This window comes from Gekko japonicus, unplaced genomic scaffold (genome assembly GCF_001447785.1).
Source record: "Gekko japonicus isolate JY-2015 unplaced genomic scaffold, Gekko_japonicus_V1.1 scaffold277, whole genome shotgun sequence".
In the NCBI taxonomy this organism is placed as follows: Eukaryota; Metazoa; Chordata; class Lepidosauria; order Squamata; family Gekkonidae; genus Gekko; species Gekko japonicus.
This window is the reverse complement of record NW_015168055.1, coordinates 1,160,881-1,182,514: the sequence shown is the minus strand read 5'-3', so window position 1 is coordinate 1,182,514 and position 21,634 is coordinate 1,160,881. Positions and strand designations below refer to the sequence as shown.

The 21,634-nt window shown below is 43.1% G+C and overlaps 1 protein-coding gene across 3 annotated transcripts in view; it reads left to right on the top strand.

The window, feature by feature from the left end:
- The window catches only part of ITGB4 (integrin subunit beta 4), a 127,477-nt gene that overhangs the window by 71,564 nt on the left and 34,279 nt on the right, over positions 1 to 21,634 (top strand). For all 3 annotated transcript variants that reach the window (XM_015414478.1, XM_015414477.1, XM_015414476.1), the window contains exons 19-33: positions 81 to 187; positions 1,106 to 1,139; positions 2,444 to 2,629; positions 5,161 to 5,264; positions 6,879 to 6,937; positions 7,281 to 7,304; positions 9,158 to 9,306; positions 9,786 to 9,965; positions 11,477 to 11,625; positions 13,333 to 13,537; positions 14,438 to 14,598; positions 18,172 to 18,352; positions 19,421 to 19,558; positions 20,354 to 20,536; positions 21,020 to 21,151. In XM_015414478.1, the coding sequence (XP_015269964.1) occupies positions 81 to 187; positions 1,106 to 1,139; positions 2,444 to 2,629; positions 5,161 to 5,264; positions 6,879 to 6,937; positions 7,281 to 7,304; positions 9,158 to 9,306; positions 9,786 to 9,965; positions 11,477 to 11,625; positions 13,333 to 13,537; positions 14,438 to 14,598; positions 18,172 to 18,352; positions 19,421 to 19,558; positions 20,354 to 20,536; positions 21,020 to 21,151 (1,992 nt within the window). The remainder of the gene's footprint in view (positions 1 to 80; positions 188 to 1,105; positions 1,140 to 2,443; positions 2,630 to 5,160; positions 5,265 to 6,878; positions 6,938 to 7,280; positions 7,305 to 9,157; positions 9,307 to 9,785; positions 9,966 to 11,476; positions 11,626 to 13,332; positions 13,538 to 14,437; positions 14,599 to 18,171; positions 18,353 to 19,420; positions 19,559 to 20,353; positions 20,537 to 21,019; positions 21,152 to 21,634) is intronic.

Below are 21,634 nucleotides of genomic sequence, written 5' to 3'. Positions count from 1 at the left end.
CTTACGTATTTTCCCTGCCCAGATTCTGTTTGGTCCCTGTGATCTCTTTCCTAACCATGAAGATTTTTCTGTCATTCCAGAGTGCCCAGCAAGAAGCTTCCTTTGGCTTATCCCCTTGCTAATGTTACTGATGCTGCTCCTGGGGTTGCTGCTTCTACTGTGCTGGAAGTTCTGTGCTTGTTGCAAGGTAGGTCACCTTTCCACTTCAAAATCTGGTAAACTATTGCGGTCTAAAAATGAACATTTTGCATCAGACCTATTGAGTCCTGAGCCACTAACCAGGAATCCAAAATACTTTTTCCAGTGTAAAGCAACCTGGGCCATTTCTTGCTGGATTTTACCCAATCATTTTGAAAGGGCCAAAATTAAAAGGTGAATCTTATTAAGGCTTTGTGGGACAAAGTGTGTCCGTGTTGCACACTCCCTATCTTGCCCATACAGGTTTGCCCTCTTTCAAAGAGATCGTCATTTTTGGTTTATTTACATTCTGGACCCAAATATTAGTGCAATTATAATTGATATTAATCTTTGAGAGAATGCTATCCAGGCTACATTGCTATGTCCTAAATGTGAAAAGGAACAATAGGAAGAAGGTACTCAGAAAATGCTCCAATCGTAAGAAACAGGACTCACAGAACAATGTTAGGAGTAGGAACTATGCCCCATTGGAAAGAAGAGGAGGAGGATATTGGATTTATATCCCATCCTTCAGTACCCAAAGAAGTCTCAGAGCAGCTTACAATCTCCTTTCCCTTCCCCTCCCCACAACAGACACCCTGTGAGGTAAGTGGGGCTGAGAGAGCTGAAAGAACTTGTAGCTGTCCCCAGGTCATACCAGCAGCTGCATGTGGAGGAGTGGGGAATCAAACCCAGTTCTCCCAGATTAGAGTCCATGCTCCTAACTACTACACCAAACTGGCTGGGAACAGGTAAGGTTTAGTGGCCCATATTTTAGTTTATACTGCTATACCTAGTAGTTGTTGAAGGCAGTATGGAAGAAGGGCTTGTGCACATATATTACTGTGGCTGGGGAAGATTCCCTGACCGGTACCTTCATGTGAAAAACGTTGTACACTTTACTATTATTATTATTTTTATCTCTTAGGCTTGTTTGGCCCTGCTGCCCTGCTGTACACGAGGTACATTCTCTTTATATGTGGTTTTTTGGAGTGGAGGTCAGGAATGTTAGCATGGTGTGCTTACTGTGGGGTTTCCAAGGAAAGGGTATTGGTCTAGCATAAGGTTGGCAACAGCTGAGGCAATATAAACTATAATGTGTTCTCTTATATTGTTTGGCCAATAGTCCCATCTGCTCCAGTGCTATCAACCTGAACTCTACCGTGCAACAGCTGTCCGTAAACATAACAGAAAGATTAAATAAGTGTTATTCCCTGAGACTATTTTTGGAGATATAAAGAATCTGGGACCTCACATCATCAAACATATACATAGTCTTGAATTCTGTACCGTCTGAATAGTAAAGGATCAAGCCCAGTGGGATGATCTTGTGGCCACAGCTATTGCTGGAATCTTTAATGATATCTTGGAGTATAGCAGAGAAGCCGTGGAAGTCTGTTTTGATGCAGTGATCTGCATCAGTGGTATTAAGGTTTTCAAGCATATATTTATTTATATTTCTTCCAAACCCATCTCTCAAGAAGGTAAGCAGTAGATTTCTATTACTTCTCAGAAAGAGGGCATGGTGGGACTTTGAACACAGGATGTGCTCTGCCTTGAGAGTGAAGTCCCAATCTGATTACCACTTTGCACACACCTACGTGGTATGCTTGCAATGAGCTATGGCCAGTCAAGGGCACTGTGTGATGTACACCCATATTGCATGAAGTCTAAAAATACATGTATTTTAGAACATCAAAGGTACTGTTTTTTTTAGCATGTACAATATTTTATATGCTAAAAGCATCACTTGTGAAGCAGGTATGAAGAAAAGCCAATTGAGCAATTTGCCATTTTAGCATCCCATAGCTCATAGGTGGCAAGGAACAGGTTAGTAGTGAGTATAACAGGGCCTGATGCTAGCCACTTAGTTCCTTTCACCCAGCCAGAAATACTTCTGTATGGGAAGAACATGAGAAAGGGCTGTGGTTCAGTGGTAGAGCATGTTCTTTGTATGCAGGAGGTCCCACATTCAATCCCAAGGATCTATAATTAAAAGGATCATTCTGTAGTTGATGGAAAAGACCTCAACTTGAGATGCTGGACAGCTGCTGTGGTTGGAGCGGAGATTACCTACCTTAATAGCCAGTGGTCTGACTCGGTATAAAAGTAATTTCATGTGTACTTTGTAAGGTGTGAATCAGAAGCAAGGTGTTCCTTCTTGGACAATGAGCTCATCCTATTCTAGTAACTCAGTCTGAATGATGGGAAACTTTGGACCAGACTTTAAGAAGTGTAAATTCTAACTCTACTACTTCCTCTAAAGGTCGCACTGTTGGTTTCAAGGAGGACCACTATCTGCTTAGGCAGAGTCTGATGTCCTCAGACCACCTGGACACTCCTATGGTGCGGACTGGCAACTTGAAAGGCGGAGACACAGTCCACTGGAAGATCAACAACAATGTGCACAAGCAAGGCTTCTCTTCCTTAGCTCTCAATCCAAAGGATACGAGTGAGTGCCATTTTTAAGAGATGGAAAAAACATTGGGTGGAGTGTGGCCTGTTATTGAAGCCAGAGATGGTGAGGGAATGGCAGCACTTGTCCCTTCAGAATCTGTTTCTGATTCAGACTTGCGAACATACATATGGTACCTTCCCATCACATGAATACTACCCCAGAATGCGCATTGACCAGTTGCTTGTTAAAATATTCCTTTGTGTCAAAATCTTGAAATGACATCAAATCTGGAAAGAATATTAGGCTGACTGGAAGAATTCTCCCTGGTATCTAAGTTTCTACATGGAGGAGGATTTTTGAAATGTTTGTTTATTTATTTTTATGTTATTTATAGTCTGCCTAACTCAGATAAGAGATTTCTCCAGATGCATGTATGAGAAATGTATCAAAAACAGGCAGCAGACTTTCCAGAAGGACAGCAACAACTTTTTCTGATGCACAGGAGACACAGAATTTTTTTGGCAAGCAGAATTTTAGATACCATATCTTCAAACCTTTCTTTGAAGTCACACATTTCAAGATCCTCAGATTTATATTTGCTGTAATTCAGATTAACTAGATTTGGTGAAAGTTATGCTTGCCAGACAAAAGAAAAAATCCCATCCTTAAATCTGGCTGCACATACAAATACATTGCGTCAGATTCTGTTGATGAAGAAGGAGGCGGGCAATTTTCCCAGTTCTCCCTACTCACTGCAGTCTTCCATGATGTGTGGCATGTTTGTTCACAAGATAAATATGGACAATCACGACCCAATCAGAAAATAAGTATAAAGACAACAGTTGTGAGAGTCTGACCCACAAATCAAGCAGTCACCAAGACATGCAAAGAAAAATGTTCCTATGTATTATAATCTAAAGCACTACAACATCATTAATAAATCATAAGAAAATCCTTGTGCATAGGTACATAATCAACATCGTCTCCGGATTATATAACAATGTTTCAATAATGGATCTTCCTCAGGAGATATCAGGAACTCCTTTGCATATTAGGCCACACACCCCTAATGTAGCCAATCCTCCAAGAGCTTACAGAGCTCTTCTTATAGGAGCTTTATAGGAGCTACTGTAAGCTCTTGGAGGATTGGCTACATTAGGGGTGTGTCGCTTAATATGCAAATGAATACCTGCTACAAAAAGAGCCCTGAGAGTAGTACAAAAGCTCTCTGTATTCATGAAGTGCTTGACAACAAGTCATAAGGAATACTACATTCAAATAGGACGCTGATCTCAATAAATGTTCAGGGTCAAATATGCTGCTAAGGTTCTAAATGGATCCTGGGTGTCTCCCTCTATCAGGAACCATGATATATTTTATGTATTTATTTTACAAAATTTATATCTCACCTTTCTGCCTTCACAAGGGCCGCCAAGGCAGTTAACAATTCCAAACATACATGATAAAATCACATTTTAAAAACCATTAAAATCAACCCCCCCCCCAAATACATATCATTAAAACAATAAAAACAGAGTTAAACTACATACAAAGACATAAAGACAGCAATTAAAGCATTGGTTGGGAAGGAGGGATCACTGATAAATGCTAAACTAAATAAAAAAGTATTTACCTGCAGGCAGAAGATGGCAACAGAAGGGGACAAACAAATCTCCCTGGGGAGAGATTTCAAGAGCTTTGAACCTGGTAAAAGGCACTCCTGTCCACAGCTGCCACCTGCTTCTCCAGCACCCCCCCCCCCAAACTAGAGACTGGTTCCTTCAAGGGAAGTGCAACCCCATCCAGAAAGGGTGACACCTTAAATCCTGGTTCAGACCTTCCACCCACCAGTGGCACTTTCATCTTGTTGAGATTACACTTCAGTTTAGTAGCCTGCATCCACTCCAAAACTGCCTCCAGGCCACAGGGTCAGGGTTTCTACAGCCTCCCTGAGATCAGCTGGAAATGTGAGACAGGGCTGACTGTCATCCTCATATTAGTAACAACTCAGCCCAAATCTCTGGATGGCTTCACCCAATGGTTTCATGTAGCTGTCAAAGAGCATAGGGGATAAAATGGAACCTTGTGGTATACCACAGGCCAAAGCGAAGGGGCTGGGCGGCAGTCCCTCAGAATCACGCGCTGAACCACGGGATAATGGTGTCTGCCTCCCAGTCCTCAGCCCAGACATGTGATCCAGAAGGATACCATAATCAATGCTAACAAAACTGCTGATATATGGCATTACCATCTCAATCTAGTGCAGATGGTGCAGATTCATGAATTTGTCCAGATGTTCATCTCAGAGCCAGCAAATCTGAAACAAGCTTTTCATGCTATTCAACAAAATTAAACATTGAGACTGGAATCCTGCACACAGTTACATTACTTAAAATTAAATGGGTTTTAAGTAGTTTAACTGTGCAGAATCCCAGCCGTGGGATTTAAAGTTTGCATTAAGTACATAAAACAATCTGAATGGGCCTGCAGTCCTATTGCTTTGTGCTGTGTCTTGGCCTGGTATTTCTTGCCAACAACCATGGGAAAAAGGTTAACTAATTTCTTTCTTTTTTCTTTTTTTCTAGTTCCATATGGGTTGTCTCTCAGATTGGCCCGGCTCTACACCCAAAATCTTGCAAAACCAGATAGCCGTGAACACCAACAACTACAAAAAGAAGTGGAAGAGAATGTATGTAGCAGGAAGTAATGATGACTGTCATGTTTGCTATTAAGGGGTAGGAGAAACCACATAGTTGACTTGCACATGGCAATGATTCTCGGTGGTTTCCTTGCTGCTGCTGTAGCTGCTGATTAAGTGCACTGGCTATAGAGCTTCCAGATGGCGGATTTCCCTGCCTTTTCCCTGCCCCAACCTAAACCATTTCTTCCCCTCACTGGTTGAGATTTGGTGGGTGCAGTAGTAATTGAAAAACACTATACTGATATGTCACGCAACAATTTTAATGACCATCCAAAAAGCTCCCTGGTAGTACAGGATGGGAAATGGCTGTTGCAAGGGAACTTGGGCAGGGGAAACTAGCACCAATGTGGGCAAGACTGGGAAAGTCCATGTGCCAACCACCCCAACTTTGCTGAGCTTTTCCCCAAAAACAACACAGTAAAATAGGTTTTAGAAAGAATGCAGCAAAGCCAGGGAAAAGCTGGAAGATACCTGAAAGTGCTATAATATTTTTGGAAGCAGGAAAATAAACCACTTTCTATTCTCATCAAAACTGGCCCAAACATCTGGTGTAGAAGTCACCAATGCATCCTTTTCTTGATTTCAGGTTCAGGGGTAAGGGGAATAGCTGAAAATCCTCTCTCTTGTTCCATATACAGAAGTGGCTTCAACAGGTGGAAAAGAATGTTAGAGTCTAAGGCAAAGTACTTAACCTCCTCTCCTTACTAAAGAGAACAAAACCTGATAATTAACCACTAATTCATGGCTGCTGAGAGGGTACCTGAAAATCCCAGGAAGAAAGAAATTAATTAATTAGCTTGAAAACAGCAGAAAATTACAGGGAGAATTGGAACCAGTGTTCCCTCTAAGCTGAGTTAGTGTGAGCTAGCTCACAGTTTTTTAGCCTCCGGCTCACCCATTTTTGTCTGAGCTCAGGAAGGATGGCCCCAGAACAAACTAATTTATGCAGTAGCCAAATCACCTGCTCACATCTTTAATGCCAGTAGCTCACAAAGTAGAAGTTTTGCTCACAGGACTCCAGAGCTTAGAGCAGTGATGGCGAACCTTTTAGAGACCGAGTGCCCAAACTGCGACCCAAAACCCACTTATTTATCGCAAAGTGCCAACACGGCAATTTAACCTGAATACTGAGGTATTACTTTAGAAAAAAACAACTCATACATTAACTTAAGATGATCCAAACAAAGTAAGGAAAGCAATCCCAAATGCTTTCATTGACTTAAAATTATTTGGCAGAGAATTCGACACTTTAATGATGGTCTGGGCCTGGCTGGGGCGATGGCACGCGTGCCCACAGAGAGGGCTCTGAGTGCCACCTCTGGCACCCGTGCTATAGGTTCACCACCACTGGCTTAGACGGAGCATTGATTGGGACCATTGCTGAAGGGGACATTTCTTAGCAGATATATAATAGGGTCTTGCCCATGAGAAAGGATTTTACTGGGAGGCCCAGTTTCAGTTGTACCTCCAACAAATTACAGAACAGTGATCACTCAATATTTGTGTGGGTAGTAATGGGATTTCATTTACACCACAACCTTTTCATGTTTGGGCATTTCCTTTGAGAAGCCTGAATTAATAACCCTTTTGTGCTCTTCATAGCTGAATGAGATTTACAGAACTATCCCTGGTGCCCACAGATTCCAGCAAACAAAATTCAGGTGAGTGAATGGAAGAATGCAACTGAAGAGTTGTGAAAATGCAATGGGTTGGGGTTTTTTTTCTTAAGAGGTGAGGGTTTCAGGGTGTAATTAAGTCTTAGGGTTGTAATGGGTCTTAGAGAGAATTTGTGCATTGAAATTATTGTCCCTTGTGATAGATATTAAAGAAAGAATTGGAATAGATACCTATATGGAAAACTCACTAATAGGATAGTAAGAGCTCTCATCACCTTTAGTTTGCAGCAAGGAGGACTGCTATAAAGTATATCCTACAGGGCAAACCAGCAAAGCCCTGTGCCTCTCCAGAGATCAAAGTTATTCATCTGATCTGTTTTCTCTTCAGGTTACAGCCAAATTCTGGGAAAAGGTAAGCAAAAGCATTATAACCTGGTTTTGAATACAGGTGTGGGCATGTGGAAATTTTTCATTGCTGTGTCTGTTGGCGGGGGCACCATTACCTGAACCTCAACAAATGTGATACCTGTTTAAAACATTACCTCTGGTGCCTCCACTTTCTGCACTGATGTATTCACATTATCAATTCACTTCTCAGCGCTGCATGAGGGCAGGAGTGATCTTAGCCAATGGGCAGCAGGGGCATATGCCCCAGGCCCTGTGCTGGGTTGGGGGGCACTGTCACAGCCCTGCCCCTGATGGGGGGGGAGAGAAAAAGAAAGACAGGCTCCCACTGCCACTACTCTCATCCGTCCTGCCCCTAGCTCTGGTAGCCAGCTCAGCATCCCCTTGTGCCTGCTCCATCTGGAGGTAGGGCAGCTGGCGTCCAACGACAGTTCCCACTTGTCTACATAAGGCAAGACCACCCCTTGCTTGGCCCTAGCAGTGGGGAGGGCTGGTGGAAGGTAGCAGTGATTCTGGGGCAGCATCCCGGATTTTTTGCCCAAGGCCCTGGAATCACTAAGACCATCCCTACATGAGGAAAATATACTGACCCTGGCCCTAGGCTTACCAAACGCCGGCGGGGAAAATCTATTTCCTGGCAGGATGCGTGCCGCGGGGGACGGCTGTGCGCGCTGCACCCGCCGTCGCCAGGATGTGACGCTCCGCGTTACCCTGGCAACGGGACCCAAACAGCCCCGTTGCCAGAGTAACGCGGAGCGTCACATCCTGGCGACGGCGGGTGCAGCGCGCACAGCCGTCCCCCGCGGCACGCATCCTGCCAGGAAATAGATTTCCCCCGCCGGCGTTTGGTAAGCCTACCTGGCCCTCCCCAACCATTCAACTTATCCCTGCAGAGGAGGCAGGAATAAGGCTGTATTAAGACATGCTGAGGCCTTAAAACACATCAAGTTTAAGAGACCCTGTAACATTACCCCCCAAAATGATGATTTAGTAATTTTAGTAAAAAGTTTTGTCTTTAGAGGGCCCTAGGGTTGCCAAGTGTAACTTACCTCAGCAGCGGGGGACTCCCGGGTGGAAACCATAGAGTTTCCCCTCGGATGGTCGTGGCCCTGCCCCCAGCGTGCCCCCAGTGTGCCCGGCGTCATAACGTCACTTCCTGATGACGCGCACGCTGGGGTGGGGTTCCCCCCAGGGCCCGATCCGCCGCCGGCGGGGAACGGGTCTCTGGGGTGGGGGTTTCCCCGCCCCCTGGGGGGACTTGGCAGCCCTAGAGGGTCCTCATATTCTGAGGCTCTAAATTGTAGTTTACTCAGCTTGTTCATAAATCCACCTCTGGGAGGCAGAAATGGTTGCTCACAGATTTCCTGTGAAGGAGTGATGTGTGGCTGCAAACAGGCAGTAAATATGGGACTCCAATTGTCCTTATATGGATATACTGCAAATATTTTGGGGGGCATCATGTGAGACAGACCTAGATTGGCACCTTTACTGCTTGCCTTCTGCAGGAGTCTGTGGACTTACATAGGGATGCCAACCTCCAGGTTGCGCCTGGATTTCTCCTGGAATTACCACCAATCTCCAGACTACAGATCAGAGGAAACTGCAGCTTTGGAGGGTGGAGTCCTATGGCACACATTCCTATGGAGCTCCCTCCTTTTCCCAAACTCCACCCTCCCCAGGCACCACCCACAAATCTCAAGGGACTTCCCGAGCCAGAGTTGGCAGCCCTGCTGTCACTAGTTTACAGACTAGGTGTAGTTGAAAGTCAAGTCTGCACTGCATGATTTACCTTGTGGATACAATACCTTGGTAATAAACTATGTATAGTGAGCTACATATCTATATTTTTCCCATCTCCAGGCAAGACCACACAATTGTGGACACTGTTCTCAATGCACCCCGCTCATCCAAGAATGAGATTGTGAAAGTAACACAGAAACATGTCTCTCTGGAGGCTTTCAATGACCTGAAAGTGGCACCTGGTTACTATACTGTAATCTCAGACCAAGGTAGGAGATGCATGCTACATTTTGGCCTGTTTCTGAATTAAGTTCCTTAATTCAACCAAGACTGAGGCTTGAGATGCAGATTCAGCTGTGACTGAATACTCATTAATAGAAATCTAGCCTAACTTCTCCTTATCATCAACAGTCAGTCATGTGAATCCCAATTCAACAAACTTTTTGATTCTGAATTCCTTAAAATGGCACCGAGGGGGAAAGTTTACACCCCTTCTCCCCGAGTGCCACGGTCAGAATCTGAATCGGGCCAGCATGGAAGTCCCAGGCCATGTCTGTCAACAGTCCACATGTCCCACTTGAACTTTGTAACATCTGAATCAGTCTTAAAATAGTCCAATCCAGAAAAAGATTTACCACTTCTATGTGAACTAGACCTCTGATGAAAGCAGAGGGATAATATCAGAAGCCCCTCCCTCCCCATGTAAATGATTACCTTCTATCTTCATCTGCTTCCATTTCAACCGCAGATGCCCATGGCATGGTTGAGTTTCAGGAAGGAGTGGAGCTGGTGGATGTCCGGGTTCCCCTCTTCATCAGGGATGACGATGATGATGAAAAGCAGCTGCAGGTGGAGGCCACTGATGTCCCTGTGGGGACTGCAGAGCTTGGTCGCCGTCTTGTCAACATCACTATAATTAAAGAACAAGGTAAATACGCTAATCTGATGGAATGTAACATGATTCCTCTTATCTTCTTCGTCTTCGTCTTCTTCCTCCTCCTTTTCTGTTAGATAACAATATGATGAACTCAGACTGCATTTCTGATTAAGGTCTCCGTTCAAAACCTGGATCCCTGAAAAAGGCACATGTAAAGCCCTATTTAGAGTGTTTTTACTGCTTTCTATGTACTGAATATACATGCAGATTTTTTTGGCTCTGAATCTTAGAGACAGGCACTGTTGTATGTCAAAAATGGGATGCTGATCAAGAATAATGTACTCCATTAGTACATTATTTCTATGGAGGGCTGAGCTCGTAGGGAGCCATCTGGACACTGACTTATCTGCGGCACCTACACTGTACCATCGTGTCTATGTGGTCAGTGCTCAAGAAGACTATGGACATCTGTTGGGATATATATATATACCAACCTTTTTAAAAATATGCCGGCCACATGACCACGGAAACGTCTTCGGACAGCGCTGGCTCTTCGGCTTTGAAACGGAGATGAGCACCGCAACCCTAGAGTCGGATTCGACTGGCTTTCGAGCAAGGGAACCTTTACCTTTACTTTTTATTTTTAAAAAGCAGAGATATGTACAATCTCATGCCACTGATTTCTGCATAAGTGAAGTTTCTTAGCTCATGATACCATGGCTCACCAACAACTAATGGGGAACAATGGGGAAGTTCATTTGCTGCCATCCTGACCCCAAGCACCTGTGATATCCCAATTCTCATGTTCCTTCTAGGAAGGAATGGAGCTTCAGCATGTCCTGGTCTATAAGATCATGGCATCATGGCATATTAAGAACAATTTGGGGTGTCCATCATCTGCTAATCTTGGCAATACTAATCTGAGACTAGAGTCCTTTTATTGACTGTTTCCTTATAGACTTTGCCATCAACTTTGCAGAATATCTTGAGAGATTAATGTATCTGAGAGCCAGATGGCAACAGAATGTTAGGAAGCTAATCAGGAAAATACTGGAGTGTCACTTTTATGCTATGAGTGTGGGCAGTAAATTAATCTTAACTTTTATGCTTACTTAAGTAACATAGTGTTTGTGCCGTGCTTAGTTATAGATGGAGCTGCGGTGGCTCAAGTGGTTAAGACACTGAACTGCAGGCTGTGGAAGGTCGGTAGTTCAGCAGTTCGAGACCCGGGTGCCGCATGATGGAGTGAGCTCCCGTCTCTAGTTCCAGCTCCTGCCAACCTAGCAGTTCGAAAGCAAGAAATTGCAAGTAGATAAATAGGTACCACTTCGGTGGGAAGGTAACAGCGTTCCGTGCGCCTTGGTGTTTAGTCATGCCGGCCACATGACCACGGAAACGTCTTTGGACAGCGCTGGCTCTTCGGCTTTGAAACGGAGATGAGCACCGCAACTCTAGAGTCGGATTCGACTGGCTTTCGAGCAAGGGAACCTTTACCTTTACCTTTAGTTATAGATGCTGTATTCATACTAATAACAAACACATCATTTTTTCTATCTGTTTAGCCAAAAGCATCATTAGCTTCCTAGAGCCAGCTTATTCTTACAGCCGCTTTGACAAATTGGCGAAGATCCCTGTTAGCCGTGAAATATTGGAGAACGGGAAGTCCCAGATAACATACAGGACACGGGATCTCACTGCCCAGGAAGGCAAAGTAAGGACTGTCAAACTGTCTAAAGAAGAGAGGGCATTTGTAGCTGTGTTTACAGTAAATCCTTTGACCATTAAGTGGCTGTAATAACGTGCCTTGCATCAAAAGCACACCTCACTTGACAGCCTGATGCTGCATCCAGTGGGCAGTGCTGATAGTGAACTCCTGCATGGAATCCTGAAACTTCCTGTGGAGGAGGAGTCAGTTATAGCAGTGTAAGGCAGAATGCAGAGATTTGTGCCTATTAACTCTTCCTAATAGAGGAGACAAGGTGGGGTTTGTGCTCCTGACAAATTCCAAGTTCTCAGTGCAGTTCAGTGAACCTACAGCTATTCTTGCTGCAAGAATCTGTCTTGGAAACTCATCATAAACTAGCAAGTCCTATGATAAATACATCTTGAACAATCCTTTTGTGATACATGCTCCCCTCTCTGCACAAGAACCATATGAAGACTGTTCGTGGTATCATGGGTTCACATGGAGAAGGGTGTGGAGTTTTACATACACTTCCCATTGCACATAGGTGCTGCATTCCAGTCAGACAGATCACCATATTTGCATCTGTTCTACACAGATTTATGTGCTTTGTAGGATTAAATTTGTCAAGTTAATTCAAGGTAGGCGAGATGTGGTTAAAACTCACCTTTCATTGCAGTTGAGCCATAAAAATCATAAACAATAAAATATAGGGTTGGATCCAGCAAAATTTTTCACTTAGCCAGACTCTAATCTGGGAGAGCCGGGTTTGATTCCCCACTCCTCTACTTGCACCTGGCTGGATGACCTTGGGCAAGCCATAGTTCTAAGAAGAGCTGTTCTTGAAAAAGGGCAGTTTCTGTCAGAGCTCTCTCAGCCCCACCCACCTCACAGGGTGTCTGTTGTGGGGAGAGGAAGGGAAGGAGACTGTAAGCCACTCTGAGACACCTTTAGGTAGTGAAGGGCAGGGTATAAATCCAATCTCCTCCCCCCCCCCCACACACACCAATGTATCACCATAAAAGTGTCTGTTTCTTCCTCTATGAAATAAAGCTTTGCTCAAGGAAGAGTATGTATTTTCTTGAATGGATGGTCCCTTTGATTCACAACACCATCTTCCATTGAACTCCTCAATAAAAGCTCAAAGCCCTGCTTTGGTTTGGCTCCATGTAATTTACTATAGGAAGACTCAAGGACAGCTACAGGCACTCAGGCTGGAATACAGTAGGGTTGCCAACCTCCCCTGGAGAAAATGGCTAATTTAGAGGGTAGACTCTATGGCATTATATCCAATTAATGTCCCTCCCCCATCTTCCCCAGGCTCCATCCCCAAAATTTGCCCCGCCATTTGCCCCGATACTATTGGTCAATTTCACACCCGAAGCTGCGGGGCTGCATTTTGACTCGCGGCTTCGCCCGATTTCCCCCACAGTTGCGTGATCCTGTTTTTTGAGGATCACGAAGCTGTGGAGGAAATCGGGCGAAGCCGCGGGTCAAATGGAGCCCCGCAGCTTCGGATGTGAAATTGACCAATAGTATCGGGGCAAATGGCGGCACAACATCGAGGCAGCTCTAGTGCGAAATCAGCTGTTGTGTCTTGCGAGGTCCCTAGTGATTGCAGTGAGATTAGTGCCACTGTCTACTGTAGGAAAAACATTTATAGAAAATCGTTGTGGTGTGCTAGCTCACCGTTTGGCATGTTGTTTCTCTCTGTCCCCCTCCCCACACACCCAGGATTATATTTTTACCGAGGGTGAGTTGGTCTTCCAGCCCGGAGAGAAGCGGAAGGAGGTGCAAGTGCCATTGTTGGAGCTAACTGAGATAGATGCCTTTCTTCATAACAGGCAGCAGAAACAGTTCATAGTAGAACTTCTTGATCCCAAGTTTGGGGCAAAAGTTGGCAAATACCCCAAAACTGTAGTGACAATTGATGATCCAGGTAAGTTTGGCAACTTTGTCAAGAATTGTTTTGGTCCTGATGTGTCTGTAGTGTCTCTGAACACTAGACTCTGCAAAGCAAACACAGAAACTTGACGCATTATGCGCACCAGGTAATACAGTCTGTAGTTTCCGCACCTGAGCTACCAAGTGTGGTCTGGCGAATAGGGACAATCCTGAGCTCATGTTCCACCTCTCCTATGTTGCTAATAACCTTCATTTGAAAATGCCATGCAAGGCCAGTGATATTATATTTCAACATTTCAAGACTGGGTTGAATTTTATGACTCCCTTCCACTAAGTGAAGAGTCTTGCTCCAGAGTGAGACAGACACTTGGCCAGACACAATAATTATTTATTAGCTTACTTCATTTCTACCCCATCTTTCTTCCCAGTGGGGTCCAAAGTGGCTTATATCATTCTCCTCTTCCCGTTTTATCCTCACGGGAACCCTGTGAGGTAAGTTAGGCAGGGAATGTGTGACAGCTTCCATGGCAGAGTGGGGATTCAAACCTGGGTCTCCCACTTCCTAGTCCAACACTCCAACCATTGCACCGTGGTGGCATCCTTCATCTCCCATACACACATCCTTTCTGTTTAAACCACAGAGCATTTGTGAAAAGCACAAAATAAAAACAGTGAACCAATTCAGTCCCAACTGCTCTTAAGGACCATGAGTATCTTTGCTCTATACTAGTCACCAGACTGATCTGGTTGCCCGATGTTCAACCACAGCTATATATTTCTATTCAATGTTCTGCCCTTGTAGATGAGTGAGGCAGCCATGATGGTGTCAGCTGTGACATTCCAACCTGCAACGTTGACAAATGCAACCAAGTGCCTATTTCTTCAGGAATGGATGCTGAAAAAGAGATGTCACTTTCTTTTCCCCTCTCTACAGAAGCTGTGGATGGTGTAGCATCCATGACAGGCCTGGGTCAACTTCCAATGACTTCCAGAAACAGGCTTGGAGCACCCCTTAATCCAAACGCACATGCTCTAAATTCGAGGAAGATCCGATTCAACTGGCTACCTCCTCCTGGCAAAGTTGCAGGGTACAAGGTACAGTGAGTTAGTCAGTAAGGACTTCCTAAAGATAAGAATGTTATCCTACTTAACTCACATAAGGGAGGTTGGTCCAGAATGGCTCCACAGAGGGCCAGTACAACCTTCCTGTCCTCCACTATGCTGCTACCACTGTTTACTGTTTATTGCCTTTACTGTTTTTTGCAACTGGAGTCATGAACAGCAAACCCTCATCCCACAATAAACCTCATTCCACAGGAAAACATGGAAGAATTTAAAGGTTGCTACTGCAAAAGTTGTCGTGTGATTTGACAACAGCTGCTAGAATTTTGCCACACACAGCATAGTTTGTTTGTCTTCATCTCTAAGTGACCAGGATGGTTTTGCTTCTGGAGACAGGAAGTCCTGATTAAATACAGGGGAGATCAGCTCATCTCTTAGAGCTGAAAATTTGGGACGATCAAGCAGAATATGATCCACAGAGACAGTTTTACTGCTGCCACAATTACAGATTTGATCTGAGTATGAAATCCCATTAAGTCTTCCTGACATCACAGCTGAAGGTAGGGCATTCAGGCACACTTCTATACCACTGGGTGATGATTTCTATGTGCACTCTATATGGTTGAAACATTCACTTTGGCAGCCCCCCCTTGCTTAAAGCAATACCCCCAAATTTCCAGCATACAGGGTACCCTTGGAGGATGCAGAAATAGTGCCTTGGGGGAGGAGTAAATTGATGAATGCTTTATGGTGGGGGGCAGCTTACATTAGAATGAGTGCCTTAGAATCAAAGTAGCACACAGAGAGAGGTGTACATTCCTCCCCAAGGTGGCATTATGGAGAAGGGCTGCATTAGCTTGCAATGGATTCATACAGGTCAACTGGGCTATTTTGGGGCAGGAACGCACAGGAACGGAGTTTCAGCTGGCTTCAGAGTTGGCCACACCCACTACAGCCAAAACCTCTGTGTGAGTGGCTACAGAGGGAAGGCCTGGAGAGCAATCCCCCCCCGGTGACTCCGAGGTGGGCGGGCCAGGGTGGCCCTGGAAGGATCAGGGAGGCATTTAAATGCCTCTCTGTGCCTTCCCTGGCCTGTTCAAGGGCTGGCTTGCCCAGGGGCTGGCAGCAATGAGGCGCCCGGGCAAGCCAAGGGAAGGCAGTTTAAACTGCCTCCCCTCCCCTCCAAGGACCGCAGAGCGTCTGGACAAGCCAAGGGAAGGCAGTTTAAACTGCCTTCCCTTCAAGGGGGGGCTTCCCGCAGCCACAAGGCACCCGGACAAGCCAAGGGAAGGCATGGGGGTATGGCCTAATATGCTAATGACCTGTGCTGTCAGGGGTGTGGCTTAATATGCTAATGAGTTTCTGCTGGGCTTTTTCTACAGAAAAGCCCTGCAGGTCAAAAGGATTATGTTTTAAATCTACCTGATTACCTTCCATTGTACAGAGACAGAATGGAAACTGGTTTGACAATGGGCTGAATCCAGATCAAATTTTCCAGGAACAGAAGACACTTCCATCAGCAGAATATAACTTTCCTACTTTCCCCCCTGCTATAGCCCACTGATCTTTCCAAAAAGTTGCTTCAGGGAGGTAGGAAGCCCTCAATAATGCCACGAGGGGCAAATCAAGGATGTGCAGAAGGAGCAGGAATTGGGAGAAATTGCACCTCCCCTTCCATTTAGATTCTGTTTTAATCCTGTGAGTCTCAAGAGGATGAAAACAGACAAACAGAAAAGTATGAAATATTCTTGGCCAGATAGAAATCAGTTGATTAATCTTTTATTCTTCCAAAATTTTTATTTCTTTTTTGAAATCTTCCTCTTCATATCCCACAATCAGATCTGGATAAATGGCAACGGGAATTTAATAGATTTATCTGGGATTATAAAAGGCCCAGATCTCAACAGTCAGTCCTTTACAGATCAAGAGACAAATGGGGGCTAGACTGTCCGAACTTAACTTATTACTACGAAGCCTCTCCCCTGGCCTTAATAATAAATATGTTAAAGGAAGACTCCTCACAATCCTGGGTTCCAATAGAAAACTTTTATACTTCTCCAATTTCTATGCAAGAATTCTTTTGGGACAACAAAAATAAACCCAATGCCCATTTTAAAACAAACCCATATTTAATACATACCTGGAAGATATGGGCTAAATATAGAGAATGTCTAGCCCCAGGTATCTCTCACATGTCATCACCTTTGAATCAACAGTGGTTTCCCACAGGCTTTATAGACAGGGACAGGAATATCTTTCAGTCTTGGAAACAAAAAGGGATCAAGATATTGAAAGATCTAATGGAAAAAATAAATTATTAGAGAAAGCATAATTGGAAAATAAATTAGGTTTAGAAAAAGTCTTTAACTCACCCCTTAACTGAATTTGAAATTATTTTAAATAATGGCTCACAGTGTATGAAAGGTCTGCATATAAGATACTATTCTATTCTAAAAGTGAGAATATACTTTCTTTTCAAAAAGCCAGGATTGCATGGATAGATTACATCCTGAAGACTGGCGAGTTCTCTGGAATTTTCATTCCTTTAAGTTCTCTGTTTTCAATATTAAATTTCAGTGTTTCAAAATAATCACCAGGTGGTATTTCCCCCCAGTTAAGCTTTATAGGTTTTCCTCTATAAACTCCCCACTGTGTAACAAAAAATGTGGGTATACAAGAGACTATTTACATGTATGGTGGTATTGCCCAGTGATAGAGAACAGTTATGGAAACAAGTAAGACAAAAGATAATCCATATTACAGGTCAGTCCCTTCCATTTTTGCCAGAGGTTTTTCTGTTAGATTTCTGGGATGCTTCATGGGGAATAAAGAAACACTCTGAATTAATCTCCATTTTATTAACAACAGCTAGAATGATTATTGCAGCCCATTGGAAGAATCCTACACTTCTACCTACAGAGAATTGGTTGCATCGCATTTGGTCACATTTTATAATGGCCAAAATAGTAGTCTATTCTAGGCAACCATATTCTGAAAGAGCATATGATAATTTTGTCACAATATGGTTTCCAATTGTTCAAATTTTTAATAACAAAAAATATCCTTCCAGATAACTCAGTTTATAAGGACATGATACTTGTTTAAAGTTATATATTTGATTTTTTATTGTTACTAGTTTAGATTTAGGGTATACTTTTTATTCCTGTAATTTTAGTTTTAACTTAATGTTAACTTCTATTGGTTATTTTTTTATGTTTGATTTTCCTTGAGAATGAAATTTTGTAATGCTTTTGAAATGTTCAATTATTAATTTTTTTAAAAAGTTATCTATGAACTATTAGGTAAGTTCTGCAGGGTTTGATGCATTAGATTTTCACCAACAAAGTTTTCATTGATCAGTGAATGTCCTTTGTAAAAGCCCTGGTGTAGCAACCTAGATCTGTGGTGTATCTTTGCCATTTTATGAACATGTGGATTTTCTGAAAGGGGAGATATCCATTACATTCAACTGGGAAAATCTTGTTTTGATTGAGAACATACCTTAAATTAAGGACACGTCTAGTGAGAGTAAATTGCTCAGTGTGGCTTAAGGAAGTAGTTGAAACCAAAGGGATGGCATTTGAGCGGTTTCTCTTTGGACTGCAGGTTAAATACTGGATCCAAGGGGACCCTGAATCAGAGGCCCACCTGCTTGATTCCAAAGTGCCTTCAGCAGAGCTTACCAACTTGTACCCATACTGTGATTATGAAATGCAGTCCTGTGCCTACACTGCTACAGATGAGGGGCCTTATTCTGAACTGGTTCACTGTCGCACACTTGAGGAAGGTAAGTTGACATATTCCACAGTAAACAAGAAAGCACCAAACGAGAAGGGAGCACTCACTGGAGAAGACCCTGATGCTGGGAAAGATTGAGGGTAAAAGAAGAAGGGGACAGCAAAGGATGAGATGGTTAGACAGTGTTATCAATGCAAGCAACATGAAATTGAGCAAACTCTGGAGGACGGCGGAAGACAGGAGGGCCTGGCATGATGTGGTCCATGGGGTCGCAAAAAGTCAGACTTGACTGCGAGACTGAACAACAACAAAAATCAACCTTTAATTCTGATAATATAAAAGAATTAGGGGTGAGTCGGTTCTTTGAATTTTAACCAAAAAACCAGACAGAAAACCTATACAGACTTTTATCTCTAATTGAGATAAGAAATTGTTTTCTTTATGAAGCAGGACAGAAAAAATACATGCAAATAAAAATTAACCCTACAATTACAGTGAAAATTAATGCTAAAATTGTCAAAGTTCTTAGCATTGCTTAATCATATTATAGCAAGTGATAGTTTAAAAAACAAATCAGGTTTCAGCTTTCTGTCTCACTGCTTTTAGGGATTATCAAAAAACCCAATTTACACACCCAGAAATCTCACCTGGTCTTCTTCTGACGCTTCCATCCAGAGAACTGCTTGTCAACCTTATCTATCTCTAAATCTGTTCTATCACAATCATGTGATTATTATTTAGATAACTGATTGGTTCTTAACTAAATATGAAATAATCAACACAAGTGCAAATAAGCCAATCAGCATATGCATATGAGTTACATCTGAAATAGCAAGATAAGAAGGCCAATCTCAATTCCTAGCTTCTATTAAAAAGCAATTAATCTAATTTTTCTGTAACTTTCAATTAACTGCCCAAGATAAAATTAACTCTGAGTAAACAGAGTTCACTGACAGCTGAAAAATGCTTGAACTCTCAGTTAGTTTCTAAACTCAGTAAGAAAAGGTTAGTGATGTCATAGCTACCACTACAGTTGGCTTCTCATTTTTTCTGCGAATGAGATTAATCCAGTGTTTCCGTTGCTTCTGAAGCATTGCTTTACTTTCATGCTTTGTAGTTCCCAGTGAGCCTGGACGCTTGGCTTTCAACGTAGTCTCCTCCACTGTGACACAGCTGAGCTGGGCAGAGCCTGCTGAGACCAATGGACCAATCACAGCCTATGAAGTCACCTATGGACTTGTCAATGAGGACAACCGTAAGCATAGGTTCTATTTACTGTTCTTACCATGCAGCCATCCTGGGAGCTGTGAAGTGGTCAACACCTTTTTAAAAACAATTATTCAATTAAGAGTGCTTAGCACACCAATGGGGAATGTCGTTCTCGAGTCTCGCAGTCATAAAATCGGATCCAGTACACAGCCCCCCTGTCCCTCTGACAAAAGAAATGCTTTTCCTTATTCTAGGTGGAGGTACTCTTAACTATACTGATAGGAAAGAACCTTTCTTACAGAACTAGCCATAAGAAAACCAGGCAAGTCCTTCAAACATGACAGGGTTACTTTATACTGTGTGAGCAGTATTGTGCCCTGAACATAAAATCATTATCCTTTTGCTTTAAAATACATTATGTTTTTGCTAGGAATTATGCTTTTTTCCATCTTTTGTCAAAATAGTTCCCCCCCCCATCTTGTTTCTATGATTTGTTAACTAAGACCATAGACTGGATATGATCTACCACATGCCTCTCTTTCTCACATACCAAACAAGTTGCTCAAGATCCTTCAGTGGAGCTTGGGCAAGAGTGGATTATATCCACTAATAGAAGAACACTTATTCCAAAAGTAGTATTTCAAAAATGAAAATATGTCTTTAAAATAGACAATTGAGTATTACTTCTACACAGTTGCTGTGTTTAGTGCATTTACCTGATTGGGTTGGCATAGGTTAGAATTATAAATAATAAAACCAACTCAAGATGCAACAAACAGCAGTCACAATAAAATATTATTTGCTTTGCAAAGAAATGTATTACATACAAATTTGCTTGCAGGACCTATTGGGCCAGTAAAGAGAGTTCTGGTGGAGGAACCCAAGAAGAGGATGGTTCTAATTGAAAACTTACGGGAATCACAGCCCTATCGCTACACAGTGAAGGCCAAGAATGGAGCTGGTTGGGGTCCTGAGAGAGAAGCTACTATTAACTTGGCCACACAGCCCAAGCGCCCCATGTCCAGTGAGTTGCCCTCATAGCTGCCTGCAATAAACATGCAATTAATTTGTTGCATATACTCAAGATGTCTTCCTTTGAATTTGGATATTTTACTAGATCCACTATATTTTGTACCTGGAGAAAATGTAATTCTTCCCTCTGTTGGCCCATTCATTCATTGTTATTGGTATAGACAACTGTTGGTTATTATCTTTGATGTAATTCCTAACAAGTTTCACAAGTTTCCTGCAATGCTCTAACAATTTTATTGTTTTTAATGTTAAAAACATATTTTATGTCCTTAGCAGTTATGTCCACTCCTACCATTTAGCCCCAGGACTGAAACAATCATTTTAAAAAATGAAAGAGTTGCACCCTTGGTAGAAAATCACTAGAGGCACTGGATCAAGGCTTGTGCTGATATCATATAAAAACTACAATGTGCTTTAGGGCTCCAGTGCATTTGACATGCAACAAGGCCCTAATAGTGCTCTTTTCTCCTTCCAGTTCCCATCATCCCTGATGTGCCAATAATTGATGCTGAAGGGGGAGAGGACTATGACAGCTACCTGATGTACAGCACAGAAGTACTGCGCTCACCGGCTGGCAGCAAACATCCCAGCGTCTCTGACGATTCTGGTATAATGCACTGCTGCGATTGAAAAAATGGAGGGGGGAGGGTCTTTTTGAAGCTTTTGTGGCTGAACCTTCTTAGATGTACTTCTTTAAGAAATTAAGTTGGCCGTGTGAGCACAGAAAAGCCTGTCAAATCTGTGGGGATTTAAAGAGCAGATTTCTAGCCACATTGCAAATGGAACTAGGGTTTTTTCCCTTATTTTGAGACCAAGAAAAACTTTTAAAGTGTCTCTAGTATCTGACACATTTTGCCTCTAATTCATTTGGATTCTTACCCAAGGAACAGGGTAAACTCAGCATTCACTCAGAAGACCTGTTAAAATCTGTGTACACAGGCTGCTGCAGTTTCTATGCGCTATACTTGGTGAAAAGCGCTGTGAAGTCACAGCTGACTTATGGTGACCCTGTAGGGTTTTCAAGGCAAGGAACTAACAGAGGTGATTTGCCGTTGCCTGCCTCTGTGTAGTAACTCTGGCATTTGTTTGT